Raw genomic sequence first — 22,735 nt, 5'->3', positions numbered from 1 at the left:
ATGCCTGCAAACACCATTTATTAATTAAGGAGACATCCTGGTGTTTCTGGATTTTAAATTTAAATCACCATATATAAGTGTCATGGAGGAGACGTTGATAAGTGTTTTTAAATAGTTTTCTATACCAGCTTTTGTAGCTATTGAATATCTAGTGTTTCATTCTTTTCCCTTCATGGGCTGCTTCCACCTATTCAACACTGGGATAATTATAATGGAATGGTCATTGCCATGTCTATAGACGGATATAATGAAGAAGATTACATGAGATGGCTGTGCTACCATTCAGAGGGACCTTGGCAGGCTGGAGGAATGGGCCAACAGGAATCTCATGAAGGTTAGCAACAGGAAATGCAAAGTCCTGCTGGTGGGGAGAAATAAGACCACATTCCAGCACAGGCTGGGGACCCAGCAGCTGGAAACCACCCGTACAGAGAAAACCCCGGTGGAGGACAAGCTGACCTTCAGCCAGCAGCATGTCCCTGCTGCAGAAAGGCCAAAAGCATCCCAGGCTGAATCCTGCCGGCAGAGCATTGCCAGCGGGTGGAAGGAGGCAATCTTTCAGCGATCAGCAGTGGTGAGACATGTTGGGAGTGCTGTGTCCAGTTCTGGGCTCCCCAGTACAAGAGAGACATGGGCACAGTGAAGCCAGTCCGGCAAAAGGTTATGAAGATCATTTGGGGATTTGAACATCTGATAGGTGAGGAGAAGCTGGATGCCCAGAGGGATCTTGAAAAGTGTACAAATAACTGGCGAGAGTAGTTAAAAAAGATGAAGCCAGACTCTTTAGTGGTACCGAGTGAAAGGATGAGAGGCAGTGGACACAAATTTAAACACTTAAAATTCTGTTTATGCATAAGAAAAAAGTGTAGTTATTTTTTTTGTTTTGTTTTTTTCCCCTTTTTGTTTTTCCACACTGTGAGGGTGGCTGAACACTGGTCCAAGCAGGTTACAGAGTCTCCATCCTCGGTGATACAATCCAAGCGGACACGGCCCAGAGCAACCTGCCCTAGTTGACCCTACATTGAGCAGCGGTGGTTGATGGGGCAGTGTCCAGATTTCCCTTCCAACCACAACAGTTCTGAGATTCTGAGGTTTGGAATGTGACATTTTAGGGGATTTTTTGTAGGTTCTGAAGATTTACACAGGATCTGCACGGCCTCTTCTCCACTGCTGTGTCCTATGTACGTACAAATTCCCGGTATCACCCCGACATCCTTATGTTAGCTATGGCTAATCATTTACACTACTGTGTCCTGGTGAACGTATCAGCAGAAAGTGAAAGCTACATCAGTTCACCTCAGCATATAGACAGAGTAAACAGTCTGTATTATTATTAACCAGTTTGTAGCATCCCAAACCTAAGATGGTGTGCTGTGCTAAGATTATTTATACCAGATACTTAATGTTTGGGATGAAAAAATGGAAAACATGATGAAAAATTATAAACGTTGTGTGCACAGCAGATAAACAGGCATCACATACCATTTTTTAAATATTATGTGATATACTAGTTAATATGGTGTTTATTTTTTGGCAGCTGTAGATTAAATCAACTGCAAAAGAGACCAAAAAAAAAAAGAGAAAAAAATAGATGAAACAACCTCCAAATGCCTTCTTGAAAATAATGAAGACACTGAAGGAGCAGCCAGCCTCAGGCTCAATTTTCAGACAAGTTTCAGACTGCTGCATTTCACTTCCTGAACATGGCAGCTTTCGATTTCTGCCCCGAGGAAGGGAAAAGCAGCTGTCAGAAAAAGATTTGGTTTGCCTCTGCACTTTTAAGGCAACTCAATTAAAAAAGACCAAAACAGAGCCAGAAACGAAGCGGCAGGCTGTGAAATGCGGTCAGGTTGCAAAATCACCCAAACGGAATGCCGGCACGAAAACTGTCTGGCAAATCACATCCAGACCATCAAAAGCATGTGGGGAAGTTTGAAACAGAAGAGGTAGCGCTCTCCTTTAGATTAAGTAACCATTAGGTGCTTACCTGGATGAGTCCTAGCTGTACTATTTGGGATCCTGATTACAGGTTTCTACTGTCATCATGAGGAAGGGATGAATCGCTTATTAACTCAGGCACCAGGATACAGACCTCACATTGTTTTGGGGGGATAATATCCTTAAGTATTTGAAAAGAAAATGATACGTTTTATTTTTCCTTCTGAAATGTCTACCCGTCGTACCATGTCATTACAGTTCCAGGTTCATAATCTCTTTAAGGCAATATAAGTGGGGAATACTGCCAAGACAGGTCTTCCCATCTAATCTCATCTTTTTACCCGCATTACTGAGCTGGTAAAGCACAGATAACTTAGGATATCTACTAACAGCTGGCGGGACTCTATGCAGAAGAGACATATGAGAAGACTTTATTTTTTTCCCTGTATCTTTATGATTTATTACTGATACTAAGACTAAACAATAATTTAATTTTATATGCTGCACTTATCAGAGCCTGGCTAATATATCGTGGTCTATAATCTGGCATAAAATGTTAGCGAAGAGGACACGATTGCATCCTGGACAGCACGGGGCGGGAGGTAACGATAATATTTACTGAAATTAGGGAAAGTGGCTGCAGCTCCTACTTGAACGTAATTGAGAATTAATGATGGAGTGGAGGAAATGACAGAAAGCTCTTATGTTTTGGCAGGAGAGGATGGAAAGAGCGCAAGTGTTGTGTCACCACATGTTAATCGCAAAGCTTGTAGACAAAAAAAAAAAAAAAAAGAGGAAAGAAAGAAGGAAGAAGGTGATGGCTGCAGGCTGCACGCCTCCTTGCTCTTCCAGCGACCCCAGCCAGATCCCGGCGCAGCTGAAGGGCGCCAGGTGGGACCAGCACCGCCAGGGAGATGCGGGGAGCGCCGGGCGCCGGCAGTGCCTCCACGGACCCGGTACCGTGCAGAGCAGCCTCCGGGCAGGCCACAGCACCGGGGCCGAGCGCAGGGGCAGGCTGCGGGGCCGCCTCACCCCGCAGCACCCTGCCGGGCCCCCGCGGCTCCGCCCGGCGGGGAAACTTTCCCGAACCCCCCCTCCCCCGGGGGTGGGGGGGGGGGGGGATGGCAGCTGGCCGGGCGGCCGCCCCTCACCCGCCCCCCCCCCCCGTCCCCGTCACCCCCGTCCCCTCCGTCCCCTTCCCCTCGCCGCCCCTCACCTGGGCGAGGCGGGCAGCGGCCGGCGGGGCCGCTCCATCGCGGCGGTGACAGCTGCGGGCGAGGTGAGCGGCGCCGCACCGAGCAGGCGCGGAAGCGGCGGGCGGGCGGGCGGCCCCCGCGATGATGTGGCCCCGTGATGCGCCGCCGCCACCGGCAGCCCGCAGCCGGCGGAGGGGAAGGGGCCGGGCGGCCAGGGCCGCCACCCGCCCGCTGCCCCGCCGCTGAGGGGGGCGCCCCGCAGCCCCCGGGGAGCCCGAGGGGCGGAGGAGGCAGCCCTGGCCTCGGGGGGGGGGGGGGAAGGTTTCCTGGCAGAGCTTTCCGAGTCAGCAGTTTTTGCTTTGCTTTGGAATTTTTATTTTTATTTTTGCTACTTTTGGAACGTTTTCGTTCTGTCCCGCAGGGTGGTTAAAAATAGCTTCCGAAGAAAGGGGGTTTTCTGGGTATTTGGGTCAGCTGAAGTATTCTGGCTCTTGTCAGGCCGCCTACCCTTCCCTCAACACCAAGCGCTTGAGTGCAAGTCCATGCATACCACGCCTGCAATCAACTGCCCGTCTCAAATGAAGCGCCACTCACTGACTCGTTGTATGGCCAAGGCCTTGCTGGGCCCTGTTAATCAACCCTCAAAACCCTTATCTGGAAGCACGCTTGCTTTTTTAGCTTAGCATATTAAAATGGTGGAGCCAGCTGAATCTGTGCGGTTGTTACCGTTGTTGGTGTTATTCCCCGACAGCTGCTCCGCACTTCAAAGCACTGGGGATGCCTAAAGTGGAAAGTGAAAGAGAAGAAAGAGGAAGGAAAGGCAACCTGGATTTAATGATGGTGGCAGCAGCCAAGCCTGCAGCGTCTTTTTTCCTTTCTGTCGACAGACCAGAAGAGAGCACGGGCAAGGCACCAAGTATCTGCCATCGGCTGGAGCTAGCTGCCTCAAGGTGCGTGGAAAAGCAGCAGCTCAAGCACAGGACGATGTATTCGCAGGACAGCAGCCAAAACGCTCTGCACTGCAGCAGAGGCACACAAAGCATCACCGTGAGCTCCAAGTCGAGACTGCATTGAAGGAATGAAGCAGCCCAAACCTTTGGGCTATCAGTTCTGTGGGCTACAGGAGCTGTTGTCCCCTGGCCTCATGACAGCCACATGCACCTGCACCCTGTACTATGTAGCTTGAGTACCCAGCTGGGTGCTGTGCAAACCAAGTGAAGTGTGCTTCTGCTACTGGTATTGCCAGCCGCGGCTTGGAATATACGAGAATAGCACCCGAGGGTGCTGTTCCTGGCTTTTCTCATTGCTTGCTTGGGCATCTTGCGCAACTCACCTCATCACACCCTGCCAGAGGTTCCCTGGCAGCACCGTGTCCCTCCGTCCGCTCAAGTTGCTTTGTACCCATGGATGAAATGTCTTACTTGGGGCTCACGTATGGTTATTCTGGGCTGGGAGCAAATTCAGAGAGCCTCGGTGTTTTGTGGCCCACCACTAAATAACTCAGTCCTCAGCACCTGTCAGTCTTCAAGAGCAGGCAGAGGGATCCTTCTTGGAAGCATGGCTGGGCAGAAAGGTGCAAACCAGGCAGCAAATTCAAAAAATTTCACATCTCCTACTAGAGCAACAGTTACCTGGTTACTCCTTGTCCTCATGTTGGGCCTGGACATCCCATCTCCTCTCTTAGGAAGCACCCAGTTCTCATTTTAGGGCTTTGCCGTTCCCCAGCTTACAGACAGGGCCGGGAGCTGCGGAACAGCCCCGAGCTGAACCTGGCAGCTGCAGCACTTGCTTTTCCAAACGACAACTACAATTCCCTCGGGATCCCACATTTGACTCCCCAGATTCTGGTCGTAAAAACGGGAAAGTTACCAAAAAAAAAAAGGCGTTCCACGAAGATTCCAAAGCCCTTTTTAAAATCATTTTTCGCTTTGGAGCGCACCCCCCCCGGGAGCCCGCCAGGGGTCGCTGAGGGCCCTTCCCCGGCCGCCATTTTCCGGCCGGGTGCGCGCATGGCGGCGGCGCCGGGCGCCTCCCGGGAGCTGCTGGCCGCGGGGCGCCGCCCAGGTGAGCGGCCGGAACGGGGCCGGGGAGGGGGCGGCGGGACCCCCGTGCTCGGGGAGGGGGCAGCGCCGCCACCCCTCTTCAGCTGGGCCTCCGGGCACCGGGGCCTGTAGCCGGGATGCCCCCCGCCTCCGCCGGCAGCGTGGAGCCGACCCGAGCCGCAGCCCGGGGGAGCTCCGGTTTGCGAAGTAAACCTTTGAGAAAGACTTTGAAGTGACTGCTGGGCAGACCAGTGCTCTGTGTAGTCCGGCAGCCTTTCTCCCAGCAGCTGCGGTAGCACGTGGTGCAGGGGGATTTTTTAACTTGAACGCTGTCTGCTGCTGTTCTTGTAGTTGCCGTGGCTGTAGCTGTAGGGTAGGGCTGCTGGAGGGCACGTTCCCTCCGCTCAGTCCCGTGGGATCTGGTTATGTCTGCTGCCCTGAGTTTGTCTAACTCCGTTTTGTACCTGCTGATCCATCTGCTTTCACACTCTGTGGTAGCAAGTTCTAGATACTCGCTCCCTGTTGTGTACAGAGGTACTGACGTGTCCCATCCCAAACAAAAGTGAAAAAAAAAAACATTTGCAGGAAAGCAGAGTGGAATTTCTGGAGGCAGAGAGGGCTGAATTAATCCTCATCTGTTTAGGTTTGGTGTAGAGAGGGGGGAGAAGGAGCAGCAAGAGATGATCTTCACGCTTAAAATGTGAGATTTGTGGTTGGTGCAGGTAAACATTTAAACACCTGTTTGTTTCCAGGGCTAGAAGAAACATTACTGATCAGTTCAAAACGTAGCAGCAAGAAGGCCACAACTTTACAGACGGTTAGGATGCCAAGGAGTAATGGTAAGTATAAAGGCTTCTGGGGCAGTGGCAACTACTAGGTATTTTATTTAACATCATTTAATGTTTAATACTTTAACAGTTTAACATTCTTTTGCATCTGTGAATCTGCAACTATTTCCTTGCATTGGTAAAGGGAGAAACTCTCATGTTCTGTTTTGTTGGTGTTTGATTCTTTGTTGCAGTTACGCCTCCTTCAGGTTTATTATGTAACTGCTCTTTCTGCAAAACTAGATATGCTGTGCTAGGTGTTGCAGTTTTAAGTTTTAGAGACTTATGCTCAGAGAAAAATCCAAATGTCTGCATACAGTAAACTAGCTAGGCTGTACCTTTGGTCTTCATTTAGTCAGCTACTTTCAAATTCATGCATGTTATGTGGATAATTTTAATAACTTATTTTTTAATGAATGTTCTGCCAGAATTATTAAGGCAGACCATATAACATTTCATTCATAATAAATTAATTGGAATGCATGTCTTTATGAAAATGACAACATTTCAGATGTACGTTATGCCTGTTAGACTTGCATGGGGCTCATTCAGAATAGTACGTATTACTTCACAGAGAATGAAAACTAGTAACTGATGGATCTGTGTGTGTGGAGCAAAGATTACCTGAAGAAAGTCTGGAGGCAGGTGAAGATTCTCTTTTTCCACATGGAGGAGAGATGGGTGTGATTCTGCTAATTACAGTGATTATCTTAAAATTGTCGGGAAGTCCACAACAAGCTTAGAGGGAGACTTCTGTAGAGGACAAGTGCATTATACTTTAACCTAGATCATCTGTCTCTCTCCCACCATCTTAATTTCAGAGCCCTTTTTGGAAACTGTATTACTTTATTTTGTGTAGCATGACATCTGTGCTACAGTTAATTTTTCTGTCATCTTTGAGTCCTTCAGTCTATACTTGGTAAGGGAAGAAAGGAGGACATAATTTTATTTCCATTGGAGGTAATGCTGATGTGGAAGTTTCTCAAGATGGCATTCAATGTGTATTTTAAACCATGGCATTTACTAGCTACATTTTGTTTTAAGAATACAAATGGAATTGTAGGTGTGATTTCTTCACCCCTACCAGATGCTGACCAATTCTTTGTGTTTTTGCAATTTATGTCTTGGGAAATTGAATATTATAAAGAATCGTCCTATTAAAACATAAGATGATAATTGGACATTACAATTGAAATGGAATCTGTTTAGAAGCTCAGATTTCTGAGGTATAAATGAGTATGTGTCTTTTTATAGATATGCAGGTGGTAATTATTTCTGTTTCAGTTTTGGACAGAGTACAGAGCTTTTTACCACAGATGGCGCATGCAAATGATGAGCTAAGAAGAAAAATGGTAACAGCGCCAGCTCATCAATTTGATATTGAAAGTCTAGACGACACCACAGAAAAAGTTATAGAAATGGTAAATACTATATATTTGGTTCTATACAATAAATTTAGAAACAAGTAAAATAATCTTCTGATCTTAGAAAGAACTAGGCTGAAGAATAGTGAAAAAACAAAGTGGATTATGAGAATTGTTGTAACATGCTGATATGGCATGGGTAACTGGCAGGATTTTAAAAAGATTTTTGATATGGCAACATCTGAAAAAAGTCTTGGCTTTATAATAAGCGAGCTAGGAGACCTAATCATTAATAACATAGTGCTATTTGCAGATCATGTAAGAAATGTATTTGCACAACAAATATGTATCCTATATTTTGTATTTATACATGTATTTATATACATGTGTATATTTATATGTGCATTTAACATATATTTATGTTAAATATATTTTATGTGTATATTTAACATATTTTGTATAAATATATATTCCTGTATTTTGCCTTGCAGCATACAGGAATTTTTTGAGGTGAGAACTGTCAGTTTAAGACAGATGTTTTCATAGAAAAAAAAAAAACAGACCTCAAATCATAGCTCTGCATATGGAAATATACAATCATTTTTTGCTTCAGAAAATATCCTGGTGATTTAAACTACTTGCTACTTTGTGTTGATGGCTGTAGTACCATCAATAATACTAGATTATATTATTTACATTCATAAATATATAAACACTTCATATGCATATATCACGACCCCTTTATGCATTAAGTGGTTTGATTTAAATTCTTTACTGAATATTAGTTTTGATGCTTACTGCTCACCACTTTAAACTTCTAATTTAGATCTAGTTCAGCTATGTATTCAGTTCTCTCTTTTATAATGATACAAAAATGCACTTATGTTTGTTATTGGGCAATAAAATTACAACTTTTGTATTTAGGAATCTGTTTATGATACCTGTCATAATCACAGAAGAAGCCAAAATTTTAACTGTGGTTGTGGTTTTCTTATGCTAGTAGGGTTGATTGATTTGTTTTCTTTATATTTTACTCAAATGATAGAAGTGATACAGAAATGTATAATGTGTTAACTCAGTTTTGTTTTTGTTTTTATTTTTTTCCAGAATGTGGCTGTAGTTGAACTGAGTGGTTCTGATACGGATGAGGAGATACTAACTTCAGAAGATGACTCGGAATCTGGAGATGACTGTACAACTGACGAAGTGACAATACACAACATTAAGTTTCCTAAACAAAAGGGAGAAAAGGGCAAAATAGAAATTTTGGACAGCAAAGTGAATGAGTAAATCCATTTTTATTTTACTTTTTTTTTTTAAAAGAAAAAACAAAAACAGTTTTCTGTCTGACAATTTGGCCCTTAAAACTACCGTGTTTTTTGCATCACCAATGTGATGCAAAATGTGACACTTCCCAGGATCACATAAAATGCTATAGTTTACATAAAGGAGAATTCAGGATCTACTCATGACTCTGAGGCAAGCTGCATCTCTGAAGATTAAGTACTGTCTTATTCATCAAACAAAATGGAAATTCCAAGCTTCATCATGAGGTTAGACAAAGAAAGTGGATAGAATTTGGGGCACTTGAACAGGAAGGCGTGCTGCAGAGCTAGTTAAGAACTGTTGCTTTGTTGAATAAAGATTTTTGTAGTGTGCTTAAAATAAATATTCGCTTCAAGGGGAGGAAAGAGGTAACTAGGAGAAAAATATTTTATTTCTTTTATATGGTGTCCTGTGAATTGTTATGTACCATGTCTTCAATATTAAACGTTACCTTAAAGTACATCAGAGGTTGTCTACATTGCACTCATGATAGTAGCTGTTGAACACCGAAGCAGTGGTTGGAGCCATTTCAAGATGAGGTAGCACGGTAAAGGACAGCTTTGTAACAAGCCATGACTTGAGAGAGTTTGACAAAGGATTACTTATTCTTCTTGGCTTGCACTGAGTTATGGGTGGGTTGCTGCTAGTCCCTGAACTAGCTCATATCTGCAATGTTTGTGGCTATAGTGTAGATATCCTTGGTACTTACATGGTTAAGTCTGCCTCTGTGGTGTTACAACTGCTCTAAGCCACACTTCTAATCTCCCACTTTCTCTACGGTGTTTCTGTCCTCTCCATTTGGTTAACAACTGCCATTGCCAGAAGAATAAGAAGGTTAATTTTCAGTATGCCTGTACTGAGGTTGAACTAGCTTGAAACAGTTGTGGAACTGTAATCAATGAAGTTATGTCTTATTTGTACTCTCCTCAGATTGATCAAATACAATGATTTGGGCAGTTTAATTTACTTTACAGATGGCTTTGCATTTCAGAAGAATCTATGATGCTCCTGGATATCACAGTTTGTTTCTTAAAGGAACTTTGAATTTTCTACACCATTAAAGTAAAATTTTCTATATTGTATTTACTCAAGTATTAAATTTAAGATATCATGACTTCAAACCTGCAATTATTTACACCATTTATTTTAAATCCAGCACTTAATTCTAGAGTTTTCTTTTATGATCTGTTTGGTAGTGTTTCTGATAAGAAATTACAAGGATTCTGGTCTTTCACAGTGTGGCTTCTTAAAAATGGAAGGGGGGCACGATTCACTGAGATTAGCTGGTTAAGTCACTGAGTATTTTAGGGAATGGAAAGGATGGGAATCAAAGAATGGGGCTGCTACTTTTAATGGTAGCTCACAGATCATATTAAACTCTAGGTGGAGTTGCAGACTAAGAAGAGCAAGCAGTCCTAGTAGGTTTAGTTTGTTAGATAAGGTCTTGATCTGTTCGGAAAGCTTCAAACTGAAGAAAGTTTGAAAGCCAATGTCTTAACTCAGTCATTTTAAAATAGATTTTCCAGTAGGTTAATATAAAACGGTGATAACAGTCCATCTGCACAGACACAAAGTGATTTTAATCTGTTAGTGTAAACACCTTTCAAACTGCAGGCAGATCACATGTTCCATATCAACAAAAAGATAGAAAATATTTTCAGGTAATTTTAGCTTGATATGCATAGTTTTAACACTGATGTTGAACTCTGTATGTGTTATACAAAGATCATAGTAAGTGCACTTTCTTGCATTGATTTACTTATGGCACAAAGGTTTTCTGTACTGCTGAAGAATCACCAGAGCAGAATGTTTAATTGCTACTGTAAAACTTGAACTCGTTTATAGCAAAAATGACATAATATGCATATTTTAGTTCAACTTTAAGTCAAGCTTTATGACTAAGGATTAAAAATGATCATGTAGATACTATGTTCACACAAATAAGTAGTAGGCATGTGAGAACTTATCCTTCAGTTGTGGTTTGGCTTATTTTTTTAAATACTTTTTTTTTTTTGCTTGTGCTTACAACTGCTACTGTTGCTGGATAATTTAAACAACTTCAGGTTAATTCCCAAATACCTTTGTCTTTCAGTGAGACTAAAATTTGGACCTGATTTCCAGAAATTTGTCTATGGAATGGGTGTATTTTTTTTCTAGTTGTAGCACTGCAGACAGCATATCCTGGGCATGGTATTAAGTGCTCTGTGGAGTCCTTAAGATTAAAACTTTGCCAAAAGTTTACTTTCCAAGTGAGGCTGTTAATATTCCACAGTGATGGCCTTTGTTCTGAGATATTCATGAAGAGCTTCTTCACCTGTACAAGCACAATATTAATCAGTTAGAACAGCAGCTAAATGAGAGAAAGCTGTCGGAGAACGTAACTATATCATTAAAGAAAAAATCAAAATGCTGTAGCCAACATTTGAGCCCTTAACAAATCATGAGAAACTAATTAGTTTACCCTCCCCTTTAGATTTACAGAACTGGCTTAACAAAAAGAGACCAAACCCAACAAGTGTGGAAAGAAAACAGCTGGAATTTAAGAAGCAGTCACTTGGGTGGGATTAAAGTGGCAGCAATCTTAGATGGCAACGGGGGGGGGGGGGGGGGGCTCGTAGTTGAATTTAAGAAGTTTGGTTTGCCTTTAAGTTTCCAGATAAAAATTCTGTGTAGAAGTTTTTGATCTTCCTTTTTTTTTCCTGATAATATTAATCATTTTGGTTTCTACAAATGTCTGATAGTTGCTAGAAATTCAAAAGGCAAAAATCTGTTGCATTACTGTGAAAAAAAAATCTTTACTTTTTCATTGCCATGAGGCTTGATCTGTCCAGACTTGTAAAGTTTCTTTGCTAGACTAAGCCTGACTTTTGTTTTGAAACTTTTTGGAAAGAAAATATCTTCATGCAATCTTTCTCAGTGCTCACTGGCAGATTTCGATGACATTTTGAGGCATAATGAAATTTCTGAAGCTCTTATAAATTTAGAGGAGAGACCTAAATTAACATCATTTCTGAGAGAAAGGAAAGAAGATTTTGGCCAATACCGTTGCTGCTTTACAGCATTTTGTAGCCTGCGGGCAGCTCTGGATAAGCTGTTGTTTGACTGCTTGAGAGGAATATTCTGTATGCTGTAGCATTACTTAACATTTGTACAGGAGGGACTGAAGTGGAGGTATTGAGGTGGGAGTATTGTACGGATGGGAGAGGAATTAGATCTCTACCTGGAGGAGTGTGGGAGATGCAGGAAACACATCCATAGCTTTTGTTTTAGTAGTTCATGGCTAAAATTGTTTTTTCATTGATTCGGACTATAAGAAAAGAAACGAGGTAGAGAACAACTTACCTAAATCTTTTCCAAAGCCAGACTGTTTAAATCCACCAAATGGTGCTGCCACATCTGTTTTGTTATATGTATTTATAAAAACTGTCCCAGCTTCTAGCTTTTCACTGATATAGAGTGCTTTGCTTATGTCTTTTGTGAAAACGCCTGAAGCTAAACCATATTCTGTGGTGTTTGCCCGTCGCAGCACTCCATCAACATCCCTGTGGGAGAAAGAATTGATTTAATTGCTAGGAGGTAAAATAAACAAGTATTTGCAAGCTTTCACCTTCATTTTCATTGAAACACCTTTTCCCATGCGCTCTCTTCTCCAGTTAGCTTTGTGTGTCTACTTTTGTGACTACTCTGTGTGTCAATCTGTCAGATTTAAAGAAATTCATACACTTGCTTCAAATTTATAAAGCTTGTGTTTACATTTCTGCGTGTAAGACTACACTAAGAAATGTCAAATGAAAAGTTGCACTACGCATACTAACTTTGCTCAGCTACAACACAACCTGGGGATTAGAGCAATACGAAAACATTTGTAAAACAGAGCTTGGCAGCGGGTTTATGAATCAGTTTGCCAAAATTTACAAGTTAATGGAGAATAAATGTTGAATCTCAGCCTTCTATTGTGACACGTCTTTTCAGGACATGTTCAGAGTGCTATTTCCTGATTGTATTTCGTCTCCATATACCTTCAAAGTTAAAACTTCAAAAACTTGTTATAGCCCCTTACTGCTATACATAAGTTGTAGATATAAAGGGGTGTCCATGTGGCCATGGATGCACTTTGATACTGCAGCAAAATGAAACCTGGTGGAAATAAGTTACATGATGTTTTTATATAAGGTTATCTCATCTGTTTGTAAATAATACCTATGATATAAAGTGATTTTGTGGACTGCCAGTTTTAATAGCTTTCAGTTACAAAAAAAAGTGCCAGTCTTGTCCAATGCACAAAAATGCTGTGCAGTCCTTTGTGACAAAGAGAATAAGCAATTACACTGGGAAAAAAAAAAATACACATTTTGCAATTTGATCAAGCTGTCGCAATTATATAAGCTCCAGTAAAAATGTTACGTTAAATACCAAGTCTTATTTAAGAAGTGGTACATGGAGTTGCCTTCTATTCCCTTGCACAGTTCTAATAGCATTAGTTCTATATTGGCATGGAGAAGGATACCCCATACTAAAAATTTTCAGATTTTTCAGCCAGGTCTTACAAGTTTAAACAAAATCATACTACATATTTTATCACTCCTATACTATGTATTTTATCATTTCTATGCATAGGGTGAAAATGAGGAAGTAAATTTGCAAACAGTAACCAGAGGAGAACGTACCCATTTTTAAATTTGGAAATCACCATCACAGGACCAAAGGACTCTTCCTGGGCAATATACATATGGTCTTCAACATCTGTGAATACAGTGGGTTCCATGAAGAAACCTAAACAGAGGATAAGGCATTATTTATTTGAGCATGGACAAAATGCTTTGTGGTTTTATCAGCCATACCGTCAGTTTTGCATACTTTGACATCATTGATACACTGAGACTTGAAAAAGAAAATACTAAGATTGACATGAATGAAGTATGAACAGAATCACAGAATCATCTAGGTTGGAAGAGACCTCCATGTATGTAGAAAAGCACCAGTGAAACAGCAGCACAAGGGTTAAAAGAATGGCCTTTCTTGATCGGAGCAGTAACATGTTGGTCATGCCCAGACCAGAAGGCCTGCATGCCACCAGCCCAGGTGACTCCTAAGGGGAAGACCCTGCACTACAGCAGCAGGAAGACAAGGTTATGGCACGTCACAGAGGTCACTGCTTTTCTTGTTACCCAACAGGAAGACAGACTAGCCATACATTTCTGTATATTCCAAACAAGGAAAAAGATCTGAAGGGCAGCAACTTTGCGTAAGATTTATGGAGACTGAAGTAAAGAAAATTCTAGGACAAAGGCTCACCTAATAACAACTGTTCATTTCTAAAGGGTGGAAAAAAGAAATCCAAAAATTAGTTCATTGTTCCCAATCAAGAATTGTCCTGGTCTTAGACGTAAATGGTCCTGGCCACCTAGATCTTGGCGAGCGAGCGTATTTCACTGTAGTGGGTAAAGTCAACTTCCAAGAATTCGTATTAATTGCCTCCTCCTTCCCGCTTAATTTTGTTACAAGGATTTATTGTAGCTACAAATCTCCACTTTCTTTTTCTGTGGGGATGCATTTGTTATATTGTAAAACTCAGGCACAAATGTCTATTATTCATTTCTGATAAACGACAGATGTCCATGAGAAAATGCTGCCTTCCCATTAAACTTAATACACATATTCTTTATATGGCTTTTTGATAATAGTACCTAATGCAGACTCTGCCAGCAGTTTCCTCAGCCAGCTTTCATGTTTTGTTCATCTAAATGGATATAATTACAGCTCTTGACAGGTCAGTGATGTCCCAAAAAAGGCCTCAGTGCTCCACAAACAATAGGAGTAAATGATCATAAGATTCTAATACAGACTCAGTTTTGTATGTTACATTTTGGTTGCACAGGATCCCTTAGAATGAGACTTGAACACTGTTCTCAAGTGCTATCTTGGGCTTACCTTGTACCGTTTCTGTGATATTGCAGCTTTATATAAAGCAGCAGAGACAAAACCACTGGCTTTTATTTAAAGTGTAAAAATTCCAAACACTTTTGAACAATACCTTACCTGGTCTACATACTTGCTTTCCTCCGTACACTAGAGTGGCTCCTTCTTTTACTCCAGTTTCACAATATTGCAGCAGCTTTTCCAAATGCGCCTTGTGATTTTGTGGACCATGATCCGTAGATCTATCAAGTGGGTCACCAATTTTCATCTTTTTAATTTCTTCCACCTATGGGTTACCCAATTGAAATGAAGTTATACAACATGAAATGGTTGTTAAAGCGGCCAGTGATTGAGCGTGCTTTGTTGATAGTGTTTTGAAGCTTGGCTCAGAGAAAGGGCTGCACTCTTAGAAGGTGAACGCTCCTCCCCTTCTAAAATGAGACTGTTTATATAGTCTTGTGTTTGGTAAGCTCTGGTTACTTCTCTATGTTTTTTATGCTGTTTTCATGTACTCGTTCTCTTCTGTTATTAAGAACGCATGTAAAATGTTAGCTTTTACCAGTGGTAAATGAGCTATCACAATAATTTCCTGGTCTTGAACTATACAAATGAATTCTCTAGTGATATGGTATGGTAACTATTGGATTTTTAAGAATGACAAGTTACCCTTCCAATATGCCTTTTTCAAAACTGCATAGCGATCTTCAATCACACAGACTGAAGTTCAGTCGTTGTTTTCATCTTACTTTCTTAGTGAAATACGAAATATCATTGAAGGTAAAATATCTACTTCAATGTCACTTATCTGTGCATTACTGATGAAAATATCTCCCTTTAGTGTCTTCCTTTTAACCCTGTAAGAGGGTCACAAGAAGTAGCATTGCCTACCCTAAACAATAATGAGAAGTTAAACAACTGAAGATAACAAGAAATGCACATTTCTATAAAACTAGTGGATCTTTGTGCCATGGTAACACATCTGCTTAAACTTTATTCTTTAAATATCTTACCACTTTTCTAACAAATTCATCATGGATTGACTCCTCCACAAACAGCCTGCCAGCAGCAATGCAGTTTTCTCCTTTGTTGAAATATACTGCTCCCATACCCTGATCAAAGGAAAAAAAAACACATTCATATTTATGTATTTATAGGTATCCTCTTGTTCATTCTCTCTTTCATTCTGTTCCCTTCAGATGCATTCAATGCTTGTAACACTCAAAGTGTGATGCTTCATGTAAAGGGACATCATCAATGCAACAAGCGGACTAATCTTATAACTGGCAAACACACTGCTCTGGAGACAAATGGCTTGGGACGAATCCATTAGCACTGCTCTTTTCATTTCCATCAGTGTTCCACAGAAACACCTGCTACAGCATCACATTGAAGAGAGCTAGCAGCATGACCAGAAAACATAAAACTGTGTTAATCCAGTGAGCAATACTGCTTGTGTAGATAGTCGCATGGAATGGGATGAACATTACCTCACTGTAATCTGCAGTGAACCTTCTGTTTCAAGAGTGTGGATTCAGAATCAGTGCAATATGTTCCCTTTTATTTACCAAAAAATGATGCCTACTATTGTTTTTCCAGGGGTGGTAGGGAGATGGGGGAAAGAAAGGCAGGAAAAATAAAATTCCCTCTAAGTTGTTTTTTGGCTGCTGCAAAGGCCTAGAGTTTTGGCATTAGTAGGTAAGATGAGGATCATGTGCTAATGTCAAGCGTGTGGCAAAAAAAAAAGCACTGTTTTGAAAAAAGCCATCAATGTTATGTATATCTCAGGCCAACCTCTGCATCACCCTCTCACTTCTACATGTGAAAACAGTGGTGTGACCAAGCAGTGCACTGACTGCAAAGTTTTAACTTTTATTTACACATATACTTCACTGTGCCATCACTCAGACTCTTGTCCTGCCAACACAAGCTCAACAAATGTGGAAAGTATGTAACGGTTTCTTCCTGCTTTCTGAGACCTTCGTTTACTTCTTAGTGAGCAAACTGTATCTGTTGTCATTTCATCGTCAGATCACTTGAGCAGGAAATAAGATTAAAACTAACAAATTTCGTTTGCTCTTTTTACTTTGAAATTTTAAATGCATTATGGCTGGTTGGGAAGGTGACGTGATTGATGGTGAACCAAGAAGCATTGTATTGCAAAAGGGAGCTCATTGTATATTTTAGCTTACTTTCAGACTTTTATTTTTGAATCTTTTTTTCCTTATTTTGAGTATCATATTTTGACAGAAATCATTTTTAATGTGTTAACTTGGCTGATGAAAATACTTTCTAAGTATATTCCATTGTTGTGTTCTGTCTAATGTATACTTCTTGTAGTACAAATCCCTGTCTTTTTGGCACAGCATGTACAATTCAATTGTCCTAGCATACAGAAACATCCTATAGAAAGAGACTCTGTTTTCTAACAGATTACATAAATTTTTATGCAAGGGTTTCCTGCTGCAGTTTTTGACAAGAAAAGTGTTGCAATACTCTGAGGATGCATCACCAAGGCCTTGAGTATGTTTTATTTCAAAGTAGCATTACCATTTTTACAGCTCTGTCAAGATCACAGTCGTTGAATATGATCAGTGGTGATTTACCTCCAAGTTCAAGTGAAACTTTCTTCAGATTAGTGGCTGCACTGAAAAATAAAGATTATGTAAAAACAAACAAACAACAACAAAAACACTCACAAACTTTTAAATAGCTGTTTCATTATTTCATTTGAATCATAACTAGTGGAAATGTAAACCTCTACTTTCTAACAATGACAGTAGAATTCTACATACACGTAAACAACCATGTCTAGTTGTGCTTGTGTATTACTGCTACATGCAAGATAAAGCTAATAAAGTACTCAAGAACTAGATAAAGTAGCATTTATTTATGAATCTTATGCTGAGAGTACCTCTTCATGATCTCTTTACCAGTTGGTGTAGAACCGGTGAATCCAATTTTGCGAACATCTGGATGTTTAGACAGGTGCTGTCCCACTAGGCCACCTGGGATGGGAAAAACAGCTTAGCTGGACAGTACATAAGCAATTTTTACTACCCCAGCAGTAGCACTGTACACAGAAAGAACTAACTATGTCAATCAAGTAAAATATCACATCCTCATTTAGATTTACAGCTTTATTCATATGACTATGAAAATATCCTGTTAGTTAACTTAAATCACATTAATGTGTCCAAATTCCCTCATCTCTCTGTTCTAAAGAATTTCTTCCCTAATATTCCACTGTAGGTGGAATGACCAGATTTGTAACAGAGCCTGCCCCATACAGTTACTTTGTCACTTTACTTCTTCAGGGGAAAGATGAAAATGGTGTCACTAGGTAACACGGTGTGGACCACATTATTTATAGTGACCAATAAGCATCTTACCTGCTTGCTTTTGGTCTCACAGTCATGTTTAAATACCTCCAAGTGATGATAAGATTAGGAGAAAAAATGAAGTCTTACAATCTAGTGCAATACGTTTCTGTCTAATGCATTCCTTTTCAGAGTATTCATGCTATTTGTTTGAGCTTGGAAAGGGTGTAGGCTGACAGCTCTTACCACTAGTTAGAGCCAGGTGACATACAGAAATTTCCAATTCAGTTCTGGAAATTCGTGAAATCGCTGTATGACACAGATGCAAGCCTACTACCTACAAAGATAAACAAACTTATGTACCAGGTCTTCAACGGCACACACAATTCTAGTTCCCCAGCTTTAGCATGACCTACTCTTCCCAGAAAAAAATGATTAGTTGAAGTTTTACCTGAACCAGGCAGAATATTTATAACACCCCTAGGAAATCCAGCTTTAGCTGAGAGTTCTGCAAACTTCAAAGAAGTCAGAGGTGTGACCTAAGTAGAAACACTTAGATTAGGTCTCCTATTTTAATTAAATGCATATCAATATCTCTTACACTCAGTACTTCTTAACTTTGAATTATTTTCTGTAAGAAACAACCACTTTTATTTTGTTGATACTGTGAGGAAGAAGATGGATATTGTATCATTCTTGAAAATGAGAGTACCATAAGAGTAGAATTTAAGACAATCAGTATCTTGTATCATCATGGCTATTTATATTAATATACATGCACTTGAAAACATAGAACAAGTTAGCCTATGGATGAAATCCACTAGGGTGCATGAATTATTTTGCCTGAGCAAAAACTGGAGGACCAGAGCCATTTGTACATTTCTTTTAGTTTTACCTGAGCTGGCTTGAGAACCAATGTGTTGCCTGCAGCCAAGCATGCTGCACTCTTCCATGCGAGCATCATCAGTGGGTAATTCCACGGGATAACAATTGCACAGACACTTAAAGTAGGGAAAAATGGGGTAAGATTACAGTTTTGAAGGCAGCTTTTGTATGTCTTTTCTATATGCCAAGGCTGTCACTAAGGAGAAAAAAAGTGATACTTACCCTATTGGCTCTTTCTTGGTGAATGTTAGATTATGGTTTGGCCGGGCCTGGTTGATTGGAATTGTAGCACCCTGAAAAAAAAAGTCAGATTAATACTGGTACCATTTAATCATTTTTGTTTCAAATAGAATTGTCATATAAGTATGTTTTGGAAAGCCAGAGAATAGTCTGCAAAACCAGAAGCACTTAGGAATCAGCGAAAGGAGCAGGGATGTTTCTGAAGTAAAATTTCCTTCTAAGACTATTGTAACCAGCTCCTGATTTTCAGTTGGGTGACATAAAGGCATAGATAACAAAAATCTGGAAGAACATAAAATGAGAATCTAATGGAGGAAAGAAAGCTGAATGATATTCCTGGTTGTGGATCTTAAAGGAACCTGTGCTGTTTGCTGTGGTACCAAGCAAATTTAGCAGCCTCGGCCAGGAAGTAACATAGCACGAGGCTCTGCACTTAACAGCATGACTGGACCACAACAATATTCTGTTCCACGGATAATCAAGAACTGACTAAGCGTACATATCCTCTGACATCTCAAGTAATTTCTTAGATATTTGGAGTCAGACTTTAAATCCATATTCTCCAATTGGAAGCAGACACTGATTTTGTATTGTCAGGAACATCCATTGTCGGTAAAATTCTAATTATTTTATTTTTATTTTTTATTCTTTGATTACTTTGCTAACACTGCTTTTTGGCATTGTGTCAGCAGAAAAAAAAAAAAAAAAGGCATAGAGAAGTACTGTCATTGGTTATTTCCTTTACACATTCACTTGCCTGAATTTTGTCACACCATCCAGCAAAGTATCTGAATGTTTGCACAGACATTCCAATATGGGTCTTCAAAGCTAAAGTGTAGACAGCTCCTGAATCAATAGACTCTATGGTTGCCAGCTCTTCTTGATGTTCTTCCATCAGGTCTGCAAGTCTGTAATCAAAACATTGCAAATGCACATCGAAGAGAAGTGACTTCTAATCATTGAGAGCATAAAATGATGTTTTGTGTGGTAAAGAACTATAACCAAAATAGCATTGCCACTGAATCTGGAAATGCAGCGTTGGATCCACTGCTCATTAATGTCAGCAAGTGCTTGAGCAATTGTTTCTTAAGTCTGCAAATGTCTTCACATAGACTGTAATATACACTGGATTAAGACCAGATCCGTGAAAACTTCACCTGATCATTCAATTACGGTTTTGCAATTACCATAATCATTAGAAAAATTGCTCTCTCTGTGTTGTACTACAAGGAGCCAATTATAAAAAATCAGACTGGTAAGTCAGAAAACAAATACACAGTAACATAAGAAATGTCAAGTAATCAAAAGTACCGAGAAAGGCTAGTCAGTGTCCTAGTTTAAGACTTGGGAAACCTAGCTTCATAACACTGCTTTGCATTGTCTGAACTTGGACAAATTGCTTAAGTGTTAGGTGCTTCAAAGGCACATCGATGTCCAAAGATACAGATTCTAAGCTGTAACACAAATTGAATTTTATATGCATTAGTACATTTGAAAAATCTGTCTCAGGGTTACTTAGGCCTCAAGTTCTCCATCTGTTAGGTTTGTGAAGCAAGACAGTGAGGTATAAGTAAGACTGTGAGGGTATCTGTGGTAAAAACTGTTGAGTTAATAGTAGCTACAGGAGTGTCTCTTAGTGGTCCCCTGCTCAGGCAGAAAGGTATGTTTGTGTGAATGAATTTTTGCATCCAGGTCTTATGTCTCTCCTATAGAAGTAAAACAGATGCAGCAAGGTTTTTCTTAAGCTTCTTTCCCTGTTTTGGTACTCAGATGTATAAACAATGCTCTCGTGTGATTTTAAGAGGTTAACTAGGTGTGTTTAAGATCCTGTAAATAGTATTTGAAACTGGATGTGGAAAATATTTTTTCCATTGTGTCAGTTCTGCACATTTAAAACATTTGCAGAGACGTGGAAAAATGCTCTTCTCCTTTTAAAACTGTATTTTCAAGAGCCGGCTACAGGTCAGGGCATAAGCAGCACTGTGCAAAAGAACAGGTATGGCATGTCAGGCACAAAGGAGGAAGTTCCATTTACTGCATGCCTCATATCTTCTATTAATGATTCCCTAGGACAAAGCAGCAGAGCTAGAGGCTTTAAAGGTACAAACCTCTCCAGTCTGACACTCAAAATCTCAAAGAGGAAGAAGGGGCCTTGTTTGAATTAAGGTGGACTGAAGAGAGACTTCATTCATACTGGGAATGACTTGCAACATAAATATTCTGGTATACCTATCCTGGAGAGCCAGTCCCCTAAGCAGAGAAGAGTTTAATCCAGGAATAATCTATGCAGTGAAGGGGAGTTACCTTTTCAATATGCCTAACCAACGTAGCTCTGCTTGCAGGTCTTTCAGGTGTAGAACACAGAACAGTAGTCCTAAGACGTTCAGGGTTTATCTCCAGGGCAGAGTTACCCTGGGTTCTCAAGCACTCTACATTCCTAACACAATTTGAATCCAAGTTTGTACATGTTTTGAACTTTGTACACTTTTGAAAGTTTTAAGTGTTAGTGGTGGTGTTTAATTTTAATCTGAGTTTTTAATATTAGTTTTGATTGTTTTCTGTTGTGAAGATATTTTTTTTCAGTTTTGCAGGCCTTTTTCCAAATTTTTCCAGATACAAACGTCTCACTCACCATGAACTCCTGGAATATATATTTTTTTACTTTATGAGACAAGCAGATTTTTCAACTTTGCTTTCATTCTGTATTGCTAAGATGCCTGCAATGTATTGTAAAGCATTTTTAATACTTTTTTATTTCTTAATTACACCTATTTGGCGCATAACCTCCTGGCACAAGGTAATACAGGCTTAATACAGCTGTGCATATGGGCACACGATGTAATATTATATTTTTTAAAGGAAAAAAAAAAATCCCTCTCTTCTCTACAGATGAACATGCAGTTTTCTCAGCACAATTGACTTGGCCAGGATATCCAGTAGTAATATTGATAGGCTTGCAGGTTACAGCCTGCAGAAGAAAGATGTTGAATACCCAGGACCTACTCCTTTGTGAGTTCTTTTGTGCAGGAAGTTTCAACTCTGTTCAAGATCCTACCTTCCTTAAAGCTAACTGCTATGTCAAGTACAGTAACTAAGCTTTCTGCCTACTGAATAGGGACATAATTTGCCAAATACATTTCTTTCTCTGTGCTGAGAATTGATTTTTCGTCATCACATTAGCTAACTGTGGACCTGTGGCAATCAGGAGTAGCAATCTGCTTGTTAACTCATTTGTGCTCTACTTACTCATCCATTCATGTGTACTGAAATTGAAAAAAGGACACCGAAAGCAATAAAAACGCTTCATATAGCTCCACAAAAGAGGCTGTCTTTATAGGGAAGCTCTGAAGCTTCTAGTTAGGTCAAGTTTGCAAGACAGTCCCCTACCAGTGCTTGCTCTCTGGCATCATAAGTGTCATGCTGCATATGGAGAATCTTCAGTAACTGGGTTTTAATTAGCTGCCTCTAGTGTTGCCCTTTGAGTATCTAGCTAGCATGATCATCCTATCCTTCCCAGATCACCTCTTGCCCTTCAAGGATCAGAAACCATCACTAAAATACCATTCATGCAGCATAATCTCTGTCTTCTGAAACAATAACAACGCAGGCAAAAAGAGAACCAGACGTTCTCTAGGGCTGACCCAGTGAAAAAAATTCAAATGAGGAGAACTGAGCTGGAAG

At 40.4% G+C, this 22,735-nt stretch overlaps 3 protein-coding genes across 7 annotated transcripts in view; 1 reads left to right on the top strand and 2 right to left on the bottom strand.

Annotated features, from left to right (window-relative positions):
* Window positions 1-3,307, bottom strand: part of SLC41A2 (solute carrier family 41 member 2) — a 57,875-nt gene extending 54,568 nt beyond the window's left edge. Inside the window, exon 1 of one of the 2 annotated variants that reach the window (XM_066997273.1) lies at window positions 3,155-3,307. The gene's annotated coding sequence lies outside the window, so the exon portion shown is untranslated. The remainder of the gene's footprint in view (window positions 1-3,154) is intronic. The other variant, XM_066997278.1, reaches the window with a different exon arrangement.
* On the top strand, window positions 2,741-8,683 carry NOPCHAP1 (NOP protein chaperone 1). Of its 4 annotated transcripts, none has more exons than XM_066997291.1 (4): window positions 2,741-2,894; window positions 5,929-6,015; window positions 7,288-7,424; window positions 8,475-8,683. In XM_066997291.1, exons 1-4 carry the CDS (start codon window positions 2,756-2,758, stop codon window positions 8,655-8,657), a joined length of 546 nt encoding a protein of 181 aa, XP_066853392.1. In that variant the 5' UTR covers window positions 2,741-2,755; the 3' UTR covers window positions 8,658-8,683. The 4 variants fall into 4 exon arrangements, with proteins under 4 accessions (XP_066853392.1, XP_047915515.1, XP_013036505.1 ...); XM_048059558.2 differs by lacking the exon at window positions 2,741-2,894 and adding an exon at window positions 5,042-5,198; XM_013181051.3 differs by lacking the exon at window positions 2,741-2,894 and adding an exon at window positions 5,238-5,383.
* ALDH1L2 (aldehyde dehydrogenase 1 family member L2) overlaps window positions 8,647-22,735 on the bottom strand; it is a 34,716-nt gene continuing 20,627 nt past the window's right edge. Inside the window, exons 13-23 of the mRNA XM_066997268.1 lie at window positions 19,812-19,962; window positions 19,037-19,107; window positions 18,825-18,930; window positions 18,381-18,468; window positions 17,524-17,617; window positions 17,160-17,256; window positions 15,623-15,721; window positions 14,733-14,898; window positions 13,361-13,466; window positions 12,036-12,235; window positions 8,647-11,007 (exon numbers count right to left, since the gene is read on the bottom strand). Of these exons, the coding sequence (XP_066853369.1) occupies window positions 10,952-11,007; window positions 12,036-12,235; window positions 13,361-13,466; window positions 14,733-14,898; window positions 15,623-15,721; window positions 17,160-17,256; window positions 17,524-17,617; window positions 18,381-18,468; window positions 18,825-18,930; window positions 19,037-19,107; window positions 19,812-19,962 (1,234 nt within the window). The 3' untranslated portion in view covers window positions 8,647-10,951. The remainder of the gene's footprint in view (window positions 11,008-12,035; window positions 12,236-13,360; window positions 13,467-14,732; window positions 14,899-15,622; window positions 15,722-17,159; window positions 17,257-17,523; window positions 17,618-18,380; window positions 18,469-18,824; window positions 18,931-19,036; window positions 19,108-19,811; window positions 19,963-22,735) is intronic.

The sequence above is a fragment of the Anser cygnoides genome, chromosome 1, assembly GCF_040182565.1.
Source record: "Anser cygnoides isolate HZ-2024a breed goose chromosome 1, Taihu_goose_T2T_genome, whole genome shotgun sequence".
Lineage (NCBI taxonomy): Eukaryota > Metazoa > Chordata > Aves > Anseriformes > Anatidae > Anser > Anser cygnoides.
Note: the sequence above shows the minus strand (reverse complement) of the source record. Positions and strands in the feature narration are given on the sequence as shown.